General features: G+C 39.3%; 2 protein-coding genes across 2 annotated transcripts in view; one reads left to right on the forward strand and one right to left on the reverse strand.

Annotated features, from left to right (window-relative positions):
• Positions 1-7194, forward strand: part of CASD1 (CAS1 domain containing 1) — a 52336-nt gene extending 45142 nt beyond the window's left edge. The window contains exon 18 of the mRNA XM_015558303.1: positions 7081-7194. Coding sequence (XP_015413789.1) covers positions 7081-7101 — 21 coding nt within the window. The 3' untranslated portion in view covers positions 7102-7194. The remainder of the gene's footprint in view (positions 1-7080) is intronic.
• A 222-nt stretch (positions 7195-7416) lies between these two features.
• Positions 7417-16735, reverse strand: part of SGCE (sarcoglycan epsilon) — a 75426-nt gene continuing 66107 nt past the window's right edge. Inside the window, exon 13 of the mRNA XM_015558307.1 lies at positions 7417-7754. Coding sequence (XP_015413793.1) covers positions 7741-7754 — 14 coding nt within the window. The 3' untranslated portion in view covers positions 7417-7740. The remainder of the gene's footprint in view (positions 7755-16735) is intronic.

Here is a 16735-nt window from a genome sequence, read left to right on the forward strand (position 1 = left end):
ATTCTTTAGCTGAGATATTTGCTTTAACACTGGAGGTGGTGGCAGTAAATCCCTTTCTTACTCTATATACCAAAAGACATTTAAGATGATTAATGGGTTTAAAGTTGTCAAATACAAAGTAGAAAATATATGTGACTATCTCAAAATGAGGAAAGACTCATTCATTAGGGATAAAGCAAAAGGTAAAACCAGAATTGCTACATTCCATTGCGCAGAAATTTAAAACCAATATGCCAAAAGATAACAAGAGAAAAAAATACAAGCAAAAAAAAATTTTAGCACAAGTATTTGACAAAAACTTAATATTCTGAGTATATGTAGAGCTCTTAAACGTTTAGGAAAAAAAACACATGATGTTTTCCAAATTTCAGTTAGCTTTCGATTAATTCTATATAGAAAGTCACTTCATTCAGATACTTTGATGTTCATTATGCAAATAATTTAACTTGGAAGAACATCAGGAAATCACCATACTCAGAGCTGAGCTTTCTATGGATGCTTTTCAGGACTTGGGGGAGGAGGTTTTTTAATGGCTCCTATGTTTAGTTATGCCTTTCTTACCCTTTTTCCAGACTAATATTAATTAACACTCAGTTACATTGAGCAGAAATTTGGAAACTAAATGGCCCATCTGTCCGTGTAAGTGTGCATATTCATTTTTTTTTTATTCCTAGAAAGAATCTTGGTTGAGCTTTAGCGTATTCCCTCAGAAATACCGATTATTGGACTCTTAAACTTCTCCCAAAAGATGTCCCTCCTATACTGGTTCAATGTCCTATTAAGTCCACTTTTTTCCTTAGGTCCCTGGAATACTGAACTCTAGGTGTAGGTTATTCAGATTGAACTCTCAGCTACCTCATGTCTATCAGCTGTGGCTTTGGCTGTGGCAAACAGAATTTATAAAGGGACGTTAAGGATTTTCTGTTTGCCTTCTATCATTTCCTCAGATCCTTTAAAATGTACCCCATAATTAAGCCAGGCTACACCTAGCAAAGTCCAGCTGTACGTTTATCTTCATTATATAATCCTAGAATTTCTCTCTGGTGTGAAGCCATTGGTCAGCAGTGAGGGCACTCTACAAAGCAGTTTTATGAAATTCATCACTGTGTCAACTCTAAGAATGTTGATTACATTGCACAATGGCCTCTTTATGTGACTCTCAAGGATAATGTCATGGACTTTGTATTGGCATATTTGTCTTTCTCCTGCATAGTTCATTTGCTACTATCTTATGGACACTGAGTTGGCTTTTCATGTTTGCTGATAAAAAGCTAGAACTAGAGTTGTGCTCCATCCCAGAGAACAGGCACTTTGGTCTGCATTATTTACTCATTCTTGGCCCCGTTTTCCATCTCATTTACTTCAGATGATGTTATCTGGCTATATTCTGACCAGCTCACTACCTGTGAGCTGTCTTACATCATTTTTTTGGATCAAGGCCATGTGGTGGTCATAAGTGTTTTTTCAGACCATACCAGTCAGGATGAGCAATGGAGGCCTATCCTGAGTAGCTCATAAATGTCCCAGAGCAAATTGTGGTCACAGCTCACCACAATTCATAAAAACGAGGCCGCGAGTTCTCCTCCTGTTCCCACCACGTTATCTTCTTTTTTCTCAGCCAACGCTCTACCCTGGAAACAATGCTTTTGTTTCTAAGATTACCAGACATTTTAGTGCTATCTGTTGATTCCTTCCCTAACAGCCAATTTTGTGTCCATTTTGGAGCTTACTGCTCTGAGGATCAGATGCCAGGCCACAGCCTCAAGATGTTGGTACACATTTGCCCCGAGGACAGGGCAGTGACCTCTCCTGTGGACACTTGCTTCTTACAGCCATGTCATCGGCTATTGCTCTGAGAGCAGCTGGCCTGGACAAGTGGCTTCCTTTTGGACCATGAAGCAGATGTGCACTCGCCACTAGAATGTGGTGTCAGTGCCCCATTGTTCCTGGAGGGTTCAGGAAAATTCCTGTTTCTTGTGGCTTCCATGTTCCTAGCCCCTTCAGAAACAACCTGATAAAGGAGAGTAAGGGCTGCCTTCCCCTACCCTACCCCTACACACAGAAGTAGGAGGCTCTAACCGTGCATTTCCAATCTGTGACCTGGGCAGAGCAGTGAGCCTCGGCAGAGAAGCGAGTGGCAAGATGGACCTGGGAGGAGCTTTGAGGAGGCCGCTCAAGATAGGAGGTTACACTACTTTCCTCCTTTCCCCCTTTTGCATGTACCCTAAGAGAAGGCGATGTTAAAGAGGTCTCTTCAATGCAAAGGCCAGAAAAGGCCTCTCTGAGGAGATCATACAGGGTGGGGCAAAAGTAAGTTTACAGTTGTTAGTAGAGAAAATAATATAATAATTAATAAATAAGAATATAAGAATAAACTGTGTTTCATGTATTCACAACTGTAAACCTACTTTTGCCCCACCTTATATTTTTGCTTTTTAATCTTTATTGTTGAAAATGTTACATATATCTCCCCCCCCCATTGACCCCTTCTAGCCTGTTCTTCCCCCCTACCCCAGGCCTTCACCACCCTATTGTCTATGTCCATGGGTTATGCATAGATGCATTCAAGTTCTTCCCACCCACCCACCCCCACCTGGCCACTGCTATTCCAACACTCTGTTCCATGTTTCTATGTCTCTGGATCTATTTTATTCATCAGCTCATTCTACCCCCACCCTATATATATTTTAAGAAAATTGCTTAAAAAGCAAAAGCACCATAAGCAAAGCAAAGACAGATTGAAAAAAACTATTTGTCTATCTCATATCATAGACAGAGGGCTAATCTCCCAAACATGTAAAGAATTCCTCTAAGTTGATAAGAAAAGGGCCACCCATAGGTAAATGGGCAAGCAGTAGAAGTAAACTGTTCACAAAAATAAAAATATTCATTCCTTTAAGTATATGGCAAGAAGCAAACCCTTAACACGTGTTGGGTTTGTGGGGCTGCAGGACACAAGCATTGGCACATTGCTGGCTGGAAGTAGAAACTGCTGGGGTCCCTAAAGGAGAGTGATCTTATTGTAAATATCAAAATTAAAATGCATATACCCTATGACTCAGCAGTCCCACATCTGGGAACTTACACAGATACTCATATTGGTAAAAAATGACATATAAATAAGGCTATTCACTAGTAATAGTTGTAATAGTAACTGGTTGGAACTCATTAATAAGGAAATGGTGGATTTCCTTACTAATGAGGAAATCATGGATCAATATGGAAACTAATAAGAGAATGGGGCACTGCTGATGTGGCCCTCGTGCCATGTAACACTATGCTATGGTAACAAAGAACGTGAAAATGATACATCAACAGGGAAAGATCTCCGAGGAATATTGCTAAGTTTGTTAAAAAGGTCAGAAACCTGGATCACACGGTGTATTTTAGGCTGAGAGGGGGACTAGGAACATGCATTATTTCTTTGTATTGTGTAAGGGAACTTTGTAAGAATACATAAAAAACTAGTCAAAGTGGCTACATGTGGTGGGGGAGCAGTAATTATGACAATTCAGCTGATGAGGGACTATGGAGGAAAATACAACTTTTCACTATCTTCCTTTAATATTCTTTGGGTTTTAAGTCACCTAAATACATTCCCGACTCAAAAACAAATGCATAAAAAGAAATAATGAAGGGAGATGACCTGAAAGGAGGATGCCACGGGACACGGCCTGGCGCCAGTATACATTCCTATTTCTGCTATCGCCACATCTCTCCCCTGGTATTTTAAAGATGACCAGAATGTTGAGAGAGAGGCTTACCAGCCCTCTGGTGTCTTCTTTCTATCTCCCCTTATAACTCCACTGGTATTTTCGAGGCTAGTACCTTGCCAAAAATGAAGCGTACACACACGCTTCATGCGGGAAGTGATGGGCAATTTTCATTTTTGTTCCCGTACTATGCCTGTTCCTTGTGCACGTCCCGCTTCTGATAATATTAGAACCCTGAGGGAGGAATGAAAGATAACCTCTGGACAGGTAGAAGCAGAAGGTAAAAGGTCTACATCAGTAGGAAAGAAAGAAAACCTGGAGTATTACAGCGTGTTAGAAAAGAGAAAAATAAATCCTCACGCGAAATGATCATAAACAAAATAACATTAAAATAGGACGGAAGTAGCACCATTAAATATTATAGTTGGCAGAATACACGAGAAAGTGTAAAACCGCTGTGGTGATGTGTGGCGTTCAGCTAGCTATTCTGCTTGGTTGATTGAATGTGCAAATTTAAACATTAACTGACAGGGGACCTACAGAGAGGGGAAACGTTTTCTTGGCAGAGTGGAAGCCAGAAGACCCATGCTGCTGCCGCCACACCAGGAGGAGCGTGGGGGTGGGGAAGACCTAGCCAAGTAGCTCCGTAGAAAAAACTTGGAATGTGCTCTTAATCGTAGACAGATGGAACACTGGTGGCCCAGATTTCTCCTCCACGCAGCACAGACTCAATCATTTTATTCCAAAAAATGTCTAAGGAAGGTGTAACCAAAAACCCACTGTGGCGCGTTACAAAAAGAAAGAAAGGAAGAAGGAAAAAACTCCATAAAGTTCCCCTAGAATGACCGGCTTTGAGCAGTGTTGCTTCCTGATGTGCCCTCCAAGTTAAACTATTTATGTAATCGAGCCCAAAGTAAGGGAATGGAAGCTATGTTCTATACAGAATCATATCTTATAAACTGGCCATAACTTGGAGGAAATCTTGGCGTTTTTAAATAAAAATAAATAAAATTTTGAGATTTTTATTTAAGACCATTAAAAGGAGGCTTATTTATTTTTAAAAATTTTTTCAATTTGCCTGTTAACTTATGGAGTTTCTCTTAATCAAGAGAAATATTTTTTAATAAATGAGTATTACAATTGTATGCGTTTTGCTTTCTTTTTTCAATATCTGTTTAAGCTCTTTCTGTATCAGAGATTAGATAAAAATTAGATTGTATTTTCCCTCCTTCCCTTGCTTAAAACTCTTTTTATTTTATTATCAATTCTCATAAAACTTTATTGCCAGTTTTTTCTTCTGGTATTGATATAGCATATGAATTTAACTCTAAATTGCTGGGTTTTATTTATTATTTATTTATTTATTTAAGTTTGTTGCTGGTGAAATGGACGACTAATACACTTTTAAAACATGAAGAGGCCATCAAGAGTGTTGATGTTGGTAAGGGTGTGAAAGTGTTCGACTGGCTGCTTCCTGCACACCTATTGGGAATCGTGCCCACAACCTGGGCATGTGCCCTGACGGGGACTCCAACAGTGAGCTCCTGGCTCATAGGTCGACACTCAACCACTGAGCCACACTGGCCGGGCGATTTCTGGGTTTCTTTATCATCACTGAGTACAGGCACTTCCCTCATTACCTTTTGTGGTGGCAAGGGAGGTGTGCTGCTCAGATCGCCTTTCAAAAGCCTCACTGTAAGAAGGGGCCCCACTGGGAAGGGGTAAATGACCCTGGGAGGGGCTGCGTTTACACACTGGCCGACGGGGAGAGTGTGCGTGTGTAGAACTGAGCTTATCCACTTGGCTCTACTCAGCACTCCCTTGTCCTAGAGTCCCTGCTAAAAAGGAGCATGATTTCCAAGCGCTCAGACCCTCGGGGAAGGAGAGTTTGGGTGAGAGCTCCAGAGGAGCCTGCAGAGCTCAGGGCAAGAACTCGCAGCGCCGTTAGTGACGGGATAACTGCAGAGAGAGGGACGGTGTTTTGTCCTATGCACCTCTCCTTTTAGGATTTACTTTCAGAAAGAGTGGCCCCGGGAAATCATGTAGGACGAATTCCCTGACAACATGTGGCGGTGGGTTTGTGTACAACACCAGGCGTGAATGTGGTGGCCGTGGACAAGCCCCGTTCACGTGTCCCTTCAAGAGAACCCGCCGTCAAGAAGGAAACAGCAGACATGCTCCAGGTCCTGCACCGTGGCATCGACCTCCTGCTCCGGGCAACAAAGAGCATGCTGGGCGGCCACACACCAAGCTGTTCCCTGAGGCAGGACTCCCCTGGGGGTCATCTGATCTGGGCTCCTCAGCAGGCGGGCTGCACCTCTCTGTCCCAGGCACCCCAAAGCTCCTCTGACCCACATTCCCAGCCTTTCTGCTCTCCTTTCATAGATCCGTTGTGGTTGGAGGGAACGAGGGCAAGCAAAATGACTAAGGAATTTTGAGCTTGAACATTTTTATGTAAAAGATTATAATCAGTCAAAATAGAAGACAAGTGGCAACTGGGGGAAGTATTTGCAAAATTAGACAAAGGGTTATCATCCTTGCTATACAGAGAACACAGATTACCAAGAAAAAGACAAGTTTTAAGTTACATATCGATAAAGAAAAAAAAATCAGCATTTTATTAAGAGAAAAATTGAAAACTGAAAATGACTAAGTATGGCTTCATTCTCCTATTGACTCAACTACCAAAACTATTTTCCTTCAAAGAATCCTTTAGCTTATGTATGAGGGTTTTCCAGAGCTTAGATAGAGAGTGGGGCAGGCGTAGAGTATATGAAACACAGAGTTTATTCTTGTATTATTTATGAATTATTGTATTATTTTCCATACGAACAACTACAAACCTACCAACAACTACTAACCCTGTATTATTTTTTCACCATACATACATACCTATGATAAAGTTTAATTTATATATTAGGTACAGTAAGATATTAACAACAATAACTAAGAGTAAAATAGAACAATTGTCACAATTACTGTAATAGAAGTTATATGAATGTGGTCTCTCTCTCAAAATAGCTTATTACACTGAACTCACCTTCTCACTTAAAAGAAGCACCTTATAGCTCTTCTTTGGCACATCTGAATTGCCAATATCACTACTCTTGTGCTTTTGGAGCCATTATTAAGAATTACTTGACACAAGCACTGTGATACCACCACAGTCAATCTAATTCCCCAGATGGCTACCAAGTGACTAGCAGACAAGTATTGCATACAATGTGGGTTCCCTAGACAAAGGGCTGGCTCACATCCTACGCGGGATGAAGAAGGATGACACAAGATTTCGTTAGGATTCTCAGAGTGGCGTGCATTTAAAAAACGTGAATTTTCATTTCTGAAATTGTCCATCTAATATTTCCAGACCATGATTGACCTTGGGTAATTGAAACTACGCAAAGTGAAGGCGCAGATAGGAGGAACTACCATACCATGCTGTAAACAACAATGTAGGGGACTGCATGGCAAGGAACTGAGGTTGTCCTCAACCTATAGCCACCAACACAGCAAGCACTTCAATACTACAACCACCAGGGATGAATTCTTCCACCAATCAGTGAGCTTGATTCTCCTGAGTCTCAAGTAAGATCACAGCCCAGACCAACACCTTGATTTCATCCTGGTGAGACCCTGAGCAGAGGACTCACCAAATCCATACCCAGACTCCAGGCACGTGGAATCTGCAAGATAATTCATTTGTTTTGTTCTAAGCTGCTAAATTTGTGAAAATTTCTGTACAGCAACTGAAAACAAATCAATTACTGCTATATGTCCCCTAAGCCTTCTTTTTTCTTTTTTTTTTTTTTTTAAGGAAGCATGCATCGTATTTATCAAGTCCCTGTCCCACCATTCTGTGATGGGTTCCGGGAGTGGGGCATATTACTCACGGTTTTAGTATATACGTCTCCGTATCAAGAGGAGTCACATCCAAGGAGAACCATCTGCGCCTGACATAGATCATAAAATTCTGCACTTTGTAAGCTGTTGACATGTTTGGATGTGAATTTGGAGTCCTGAAAAGGCTTTAGTGTATTTTGCCTGTGGAAGGAACATAAATAATCAGGGCTAGTGTGCAGACTGTGGTATATTGATTGCATCAGTGGTCTCCGTGAATAGCCACCCCATATTCACAGTCAACCTGTAATCTTATATTCTTCTACTGCTCAGATTTAGGGCTCAGCCAGGTTTGACCAGTGGGATATTAGCCAATGCATCACAAAGAGTGGCTTGAAGATGTGCATCTCCTGCTAATCCTTTGTGTGATTGAGTTACTCTTGTCTGTGTTTCTGCCATGCTATGAGATCATCACCATGCCAGCCCAATTAAATGCGATAAATTGGGAAGAACGCAATTTCTCTCCCATCCTGGCTGAAGCCATCCTAGATGAGCCAGTAGTCAGCCAACTCCAGGACAAATGAGGAAATCCAACTTAGACTTGAAGAAACTTCCAATCAAACCTAGCCTAAATAGTTGACCCACAGTGACCTAAAAAAAAAAAAAACGCTTATTATTTTTTTTGGAGTGATTTGTTACCCAGCAGAATTGTAGCAGTAAATGACACACCAAAAAATAATATACATAGCACAACCTAGTTGAAGGCTACACCTCCTGTCCCATTTTTTATTTTTAGGCCCTTGGCATTGCTCACAGAATAGACTTTGTAGGCTTGTGAGTCACTGATGCAGAGTTGGTGGACATGAGAGCTCGGAACTCTTTTAAGATAGACCTTAAGCCTCTAATCCACGATTACCACCTATCAAAATGTGGCATTAATGTACATTGCTGAGTATCACTAGGAATTCCATGGACAGGCAAGAATTCTTTTGTCTAAATGACTCTGACTACTTGACTTGGCCTAGGACAGTGGTCGGCAAACTGCGGCTCACGAGCCACATGCGGCTGTTTGGCCCCTTGAGTGTGGCTCTTCCACAAAATACCGACTTCTGCACATGGGCCACAAAGTTTCAATCGCACTGTACGTGCGCACCTGCACGTGGTATTTTGTGGAAGAGCCACACTCAAGGGGCCAAAGAGCCGCATGTGGCTCGCAAGCTGCAGTTTGCCGACCACTGGCCTAGGAGCATATGATCTCAAGTTCAGATTCCCAAACACATCGAGCGAGTTTAAGTATTTATTTCAATTTTTCAATAATGTTCTCACAGGAGGAATCACCACAGATACATTAGGCCATTACCCCTACTATTTACTTTTGCAATGTGTTTGCTCTACTTGAGGTTTGTCTAAGATAGCCCCTTGTTACACATTCACCTAAAACAAGACCCCTGGACTCCATTATCTTTAAACGTGACAGAACCTTTGAACACTTTGCACAGATATAGATATTACCAACCATTTGTATACATACCTAGTTAACGTTTTACTAAGACTATCTGTTGTAGCCAATTATATTTGTCTCAGAGACTTACCACAAACTTATATACACAAACATTTGGCAGATGGCATTGACATTTCTGAGATGGCACATCTACCTTGCTCTTTACTCTAGTTGAGAATGGGCCTTTTAACCAGAAAAAAAATGTTCAAAATGAAACTCTTGATTTTGTCCTTGATAATTATTCTTTACTCAGCTTTCTCAAGCTCAGAAAATGCATCAAAAATACACTCAGGAACGAAGGCCATAACTCTGGAAGTCAGCTTTTTTCCTCCTTCCCCACATTTCTACTCTATCAGCAAATACTATTAATTCTATGTACAAAAAGGGTTCTCAAACACAAACACTTCTACCCGTTCTTTTATTCTCCATTCTCCTGGACGGTTACTTTTTCTTCCTCTACATTACCTTTTTTGCCCTTTTAGCTATTCTTTATATTTTAGTTAGATGCTATTTCTAAGAACTTTTATTTTCGGATAATTTTATTTTGAGCTAATTTCAGAGTTGTAAAAAGTTACTGTCCCCTCCCCCCCATGTAATTGCCAAAATATATTGATAAAATAAGATCTCAGAGAGGTATTTGCACACCCATGCTCACTACACCATTATTTACAATAGCCAAGACGTGGGAGCAACACGAATGCATATCAGCAGATGAATGGTAAAGAATATGTTATATAGATACGCAATGAAATATTAGCCACCTTAAAAAAGAAGGAACCTCTGTCACATGCTTCAGTATAGATGAAACTCAAGGACATTACGCTAAGTGAAATAAAACCAGACAAATACTACATGATCTCACTTATATTTGGAATCTTAAAAAGTTGAACTTATAAAAGCACAGAGTAGAATGATGATTGCCAACGGGAACAATGTAAGGGGAGATTTTGAGACTATGTAAATATCCTACTATACTATAGATATAGAAGATGTGTGTATACATATATACATCTATACATTTTCTATCTCTGTCCATTGGGAGTCTAGTGCCAAGATCTTGGTTTCCATATAATGATATATTTATGGTTCTGCTGTTAAACGGGTATTTCTATGGTGCTTACAAAAATCATGATTTTATAGTTCCATTATATCTTCCACATTACTTGGCATAAGTAATGTGGAAGATAGAAGAAAGCATTCATTATTACTATAAGAAAGCATTCATTCATTCATTAATATCAGTATAGATTCAGGGACTCTTATAATGCACTATTTATAATACGGTACTACATTTATTTTGTTAACCAAATTGTCTCAATTTTGGCCAGTGTGAGCCCCTTCTAGCCATCTCCTCAATTATTTTAATAAACTTTCATTATTCTTTGAGCATTTTCTTATCTTTTTTGGCACAAGAAGATGTCCTGAGTTGCTGTAGTATTTTCCCTGCCCCAGCCCTGAAATCAGCCATTCCCTCAGAGCCCTGGCTCCCAAAAACCAAGATCTGGCTGCCAGGTGATGTGACGCATTGCTGCTCTTGGGCTCTCTCAGTAGACCGAACTAGAAAATATGCAGTTGTGTACACACACACACACACACACACACTTTCTATCGTCTGTTTATTAAAAAGAAGGGCTCATACCAATCCCTCTGATTCCATTCCCACACTACAGAGTTCATTTGTGCCTTTCCCCTCTCCAGTTTATAAGTCCCTTCTCCAAAGGTGACAAGCATAGCTTCCATTAACCACAAAACCTTTCCTTATTTGCACCTAAAAGACAAACTGGTTTTCAGAACTGTGAATGATACCACAGTAAAAAACAAAACAAACAAAAAACCTAACTTACTGGCGTACACTATTTACTTATAGTTCCCGTTGTTTTTACCTTCAAACAGAGAGTCAAAACACTATATTCCAATTACATGAGTTCTACCTGCACCACTTGAATCTGTATTCATTTTGCACACAGCTGGATTCATTTTTTAAGTTCTTTTTAATTTTTCATTGCAGTTGACATTCAATATACAGGGTGTCTCCCAAAACATGCATACACACTTTAATAGCTGGTAGCTCAACTTTGAAAATAAAATTTAATTTAATAAACACTGTCTTTATAATTAATCAAAGTGTGTGTATACATTTTTGGGGTATCAGTTTATATAATATATGTTGGTTTCAGGCATACAGCATAGTGGTTAGACATGAATATGGTTAAGAGTTAGAATCATACCAAAAATACTCAGGGCAGAATCACTTTTCTGCTCCCATCCCTCCTCCCCACAGTTATCCAGCACCTCAGACAGCTGGGAAGATCATAATTTGCCTCTGATTGTTTTCACCAAATGCCCCAGGTTTTTCTTACTGGGTGAGCTCTGAGTCAGGTACGCAAAGACAGCCTTGCAAGTGGTCATCCAGGGAAGCACCAGGCAGGGGACAGAATGACAGTTGCCCTGGAGAGAGATTTTGAAGGCACTCCAACCTCATTGTTTCTTTTGTTGGCTCTCAGACTGCAGGTTTTTCTCATTACTGCGATTGTTTTCAAAGCTACCTTGGAGCAGGAGAGGGGAGGATGAGGTGAGCTTAAAATGCCAGGAAGCTTGCTGTTGTTACTAGACTCAGCTGTAGGTAAACTGTCCCCAAGTGCTCTGGGCCTTTGGTTAACTACCAGAGTTTTGAAAATGTTAATTTTGGCCATTTTAGACAGTTTTCTCATTTATGGAGGAGATAATTTTCGGCTGTATTTACTTTACCATTTTTGCTGACCCGGAATGATTTAAAAAATATAAAAATAAAAATAGACCCTGCCCAGGCAGCACAGTTGGTTAGAGCATTTTACCGATACGCCAAGGTTGCAGGTTTGATCCCTGATCAGGGTACATGCAAGAATCAACCAATGAATGCACAAATAAGTGGAACAACAAATCTTTGTCTCCAAAATCAATAAATAAAAAATAAAAGTGTAAAAAAAATATATATATATATATATATAAATGGGATCATGTTAGTTTTCTACTTCCAATGTTTAAATTTCCAATGCTCTTAGAATAAAATCCAGACTCGTTGATAAAAGTCTGTAAGACTAAAAGGAATCTGTTTATATCTCCAGAATTATCTTTTCTAAAACAACTTTTTTAAACCTATTGTGGTTTTTTTTTGTATTTTCAATACAACTTAATATTTCTTAATTGCTACTTTTATTGAGGTATAATTGGCATTTAACGTTGTGGAAGTTTAAGGTGTACACTGTGTTGGTTTGATACATTTGTACCTGAATTATCCTTAATCCCACTTCCCTCTCACTCAAAACGCTCCAGCTAGGCAGAGCCCCTTCCCATTGTTGAGAGTTGAGTGTCAGAAAACATACCTCAACCGCCTACAGCACAAAAAGAACTGGTTTCTGATCATTCTGTGGGATCCCTCTTTTGTGCTCTGTTGGCCTTGATTCAAGTACATCAGGAGAGAGCACATTCCTCTCTCTCAGCAGCCTCAGTAGAACTGCCATATCTCACAGGCTCTCCTTAGTCAGAAGTCTGAACCTTGCAAGGGATTCGGTGTTCTGATTCGCCAGACCTGATCAGGTCTTGCGATGGGTATGCAGCCAATTCAAGTGGAAGCACCTGGATTGAGAGCACTGCAGGGAATGGTTGCCTAGGAAAACATATGGAAGGTTGCCAGGAAAAAGACAAATAGAGGGGGGCAGAGGCTACAACCACTGTGTTCCTTTCCATTGCTTTTGGGTCCATCCACACTCTTGCTTTTTCATCTGACCAGATTGCTAAGCCTGACTGTCTCATGATCATTCTCTCAATTTTATCTTAAATGTTTTCTCTTAAAATAGACCTATTTCAACCCTTTAATAAGTAGCTGCTTTCCCCACTCTCTATTACAACACTTCTTTAACCTTCCCAACCTTTAGTAACTGACATGAGATTGATTTTTCTCAGCAAATATGTATTTAGCACCAACTAGTGCTAGACAGTGCACTAAACCTTGTTTATTCTTTCATAACACATTATTTCTCTTTAACTTCCTACGCATAATTCAATGCCTAGAATATAAGTCCTAAATAATATTCAATGAATAAATGAATAAAATGACCTTGGTACTTAATTCAATAAGGTTATTTTTATATGTTTTGGGGGGAGGGAAAGAAAGAGAGATATATTATTTTGTTAGACAAGTTTATCTCAGTCTTTCCTCATTGTTTGACCACTTAATTTGTTTTAGGCACACACACAGACTCAAAATTAGGTGATAAAAAGAAGCTTATCATATAAAATCTTATACAAATTAAACATAATATATATAAAATTAGTAACAGAAGTCCACAATACATTACTGGAAACTCTAGGGACCAGGTATATTTCAGTATCCAATTGTGTTCAGATTTTATAAATGTAACTAATGTAAGTTATGTTCCTTATACTATATAACATATTCAAGTAGGGTAAGGAAAATATGTTAAAATTTCCATAGCAAAACATCACACAAAGAAGAATTACGAAAGACAAAATAAGTATCTTCATTTTTGTTTATGTCAGGTTCTACCATTAAGTGGATTTGTTATGAACTTATAAAAAAATTCAGATCTTTGGATTTGGGAATTGCAGATAAAGGATTGTGAACTGGTAATCACATATTTTTCTACAAGAAGTCAATGCAATATTGTTCCAAAATTGGTTTCTGTACCTTGATTATTATATCTAGGCAGTTTCTTTGCTGTTGTTGCTTTTATTTCCACTGAATTAAAAGTTCTAACTTACAATTTAGGTCACTGGGGATTATAGAACTACTTATTCATGTAATTATGTTTTTCATTATTCTATATAGGGTGGGGCAAAGGAGGTTTATACTTATGAATATACAAAACACAGAGCTTACTTATTAATTATTGTGTTATTTTCTATACGAACAACGCTAAACCTACTTTTGCCCCACCCTGTACAGATGTTAGTCCATAGGCACTTATCACATATTTTGCCCAGTCCACATGGTCATGTTTATCACACTATTTCCTGAGTGCATAGGAAGATTACATTTCATAGTATCAGTAGCAGTTATGTTTGGGGAACATGACTTTAAGTCAATGGAGTATGGACGAAAGTGATAGAAACCATTTGAAGCCCAGCTCTTACAAACATTCAACATGACCCTTCTTTTAGATCTCACTTTGTTTCCCATAGAAATCTTGGATATTATGTGTGTCAGATGTATAGCAAACATGATAGAAGACGGACGTAATTGCACAGGGCTATGAGTGACCAGTAAACTTTTACTGTGTTAAGCCACTGTGAATTCAGGGGTATATTTGTCATATGCACACAGCTCACAAATAATTTTCCCCAAACGAAAAATCAATCCTCTCCTGGTATAAGTTTTCAGTGATAGAGCAAAAAACTCATCAAGCGATTCTTCTTTAGTAATCTCATGTATATCACAAGTTGTCTTCATCCCATTGCAAAGTGAAATGCCAACTAAGAAGTACTAGTAATATAGGAACTGCCTTTTTAACATTGGCTGTCAATGATACTATGCAAAATCCATCAAGGGATCAAGACATTTTGCTAATAACTTCTTCAGTTTTCTTTCTGAGATTTTTCAACTCAAGTTTCCACAGCACCTCCCAACTTCTCCAGAACACTGGGATCTTGCTCAGTCCGCTCATAACCAAAGCCCCAAAGTGCAAGGGAATTCATGCTCCCTGGAGCAACTCTCAACTCTGGGATGGTGAGTCAGTGGATGAAAGCAATTCTCCTGTTACTTGGAAGGGAAATTCTGAGCTGCATTCTACACAATTAGAGGACCGAGTTCTGCTTTCTAGAGTGAGAGCCAGATCAATGACATCCTTTTTGTTGGCTTTCCTTCAGAACCTCATAACCTCCTCACTCTGTTTCCACACTCTGGCTTCCTGGGATCACCTCCCAAATGAACAACGTAAGTGTGTGTTTTGGGGGGACAACCAAACTAATTCAATATGTCTGTTGTATTGTGCATTTTGTGAATTTACCTATAAAAGCAATCAATTTCATTCCCAATTGGTTGTTAGAAAGCCCTAGCTGCTTTGCTCAGTGGATAGAGCATTGGCCTGCGGACCAAACGGTCCCTGGTTCAATTCTGGTCAAGGGCACATATCTCGGTTGCAGGCTCCTCTACAGCCTGGCCCCTGGCCGGAGCTTGTGCAGGAGGCAATCAATCAATATGTTTCTCTCACATCAATTTTTCTGTTTTTCCCTCTCTCTTCCACTCTCTCTAAAAATCAATGGGAAAATATCCTCGGGTGATGATTTAAAAATCGTACAAAAAAGATGACAGATTAGTTACTAGGGTGACACTAAAGAAACAGATTTCTTGACCCAATACAATCTACTTTTAAGATGGCCACTTCTCTTTCACAGCTACATTCCCAATGTCTATAGCAATCTTTGGCATATCTAAGTGCTCCATAAGTAGTTTGAATTAGATACTGGAATTCTATTCAGCCATAAAGTAGGAAATTCTGCCATTTGCAACAATGTGGATGGACTGTTAGGGCATCATACTAAGTGAAATAAGTTAAACAGAGAAAGACAAATACTGTAAGATCTTACTTATATGTGGAATCTAAAAACATCAAACTCTTAGAAACAGATCAGATTTGTGGTTGCCAGATCCAAGGGATAGTGGGTGGAGGAAATGGGTGAAGGTTGTCAAAAGGTAGAAATTTCTAGTTATAAATCAGTTATGGGATGTTAAATACAGCATGGTGACTATAGTTAACAATACTTTATTATATATTTGAACACTGCTAAGAGAGTAGAGCTTAAATGTTCTCACCACAAGAAAAAAATCTGGTAACTATGTGAGGTGATGGATATTATCTAAATTTGTGATAATCCCACAATATATAAATATATCAAATCATTATTTTGTACATGTTAAATTTATACAATATTATATGCAAATTATATCTCAATGAAAGTAAGGGAAATATTTTTTAAAAGATCGGCACTTTTCTGTTTTGGCTTCTACTATGTAAAATCCTCACATAAAATCATGTATTCTAGTATCTTCTATCTCAATGGATTGCACCATTTGACCACCCCTCCCCCCAATCAGAATTAGCCCCTTTCTTTACTTTAACAACATTTCTTTTTTAAAAACAATTTTTAAATATATTTAAATCAAGTGGTCATACAAATAAATGTCCAATTGCAACTGTGATTGGTGCAGCCAGAGTATGAGTTAGAGGGAGGGGATGTTTGGAGTGTGGAGAAGGAAGGTATACACTGTGGTTTTTTTTTACAGAGGAAGGGAGAGGGATAGAGAGTGAGAAACATCGATGAGAGAGAAACATTGATTAGCTGCCTCCTGCACACCCCCTACTGGGGATGTGCCCAAACCAAGGAACATGCCCTTGACCAGAATCGAACCTGGGACCCTTCAGTCCACAGGCCGATGCTCTATCCACTGAACCAAACTGGTTAGGGCACCTTAACAACATTTCTAAGTATGAGTGTACCAACTGTTTTTTATTTATCTCATTAATTGCTCTTGAATCTGTCCATTCTCTCCCTCTCTTCCACCGCCATTCTAATGAAAATTTATTATTTCTCCAAATTGTGTATACCTTCCTTCTCCACACTCCAAACATCCCCTCCCTCTAACTCATACTCTGGCTGCACTGGACTTTCTAAGAGAAACCTGTAT

The sequence above is a fragment of the Myotis davidii genome, unplaced genomic scaffold (assembly GCF_000327345.1).
Source record: "Myotis davidii unplaced genomic scaffold, ASM32734v1 scaffold187, whole genome shotgun sequence".
NCBI classification, from domain to species: domain Eukaryota; kingdom Metazoa; phylum Chordata; class Mammalia; order Chiroptera; family Vespertilionidae; genus Myotis; species Myotis davidii.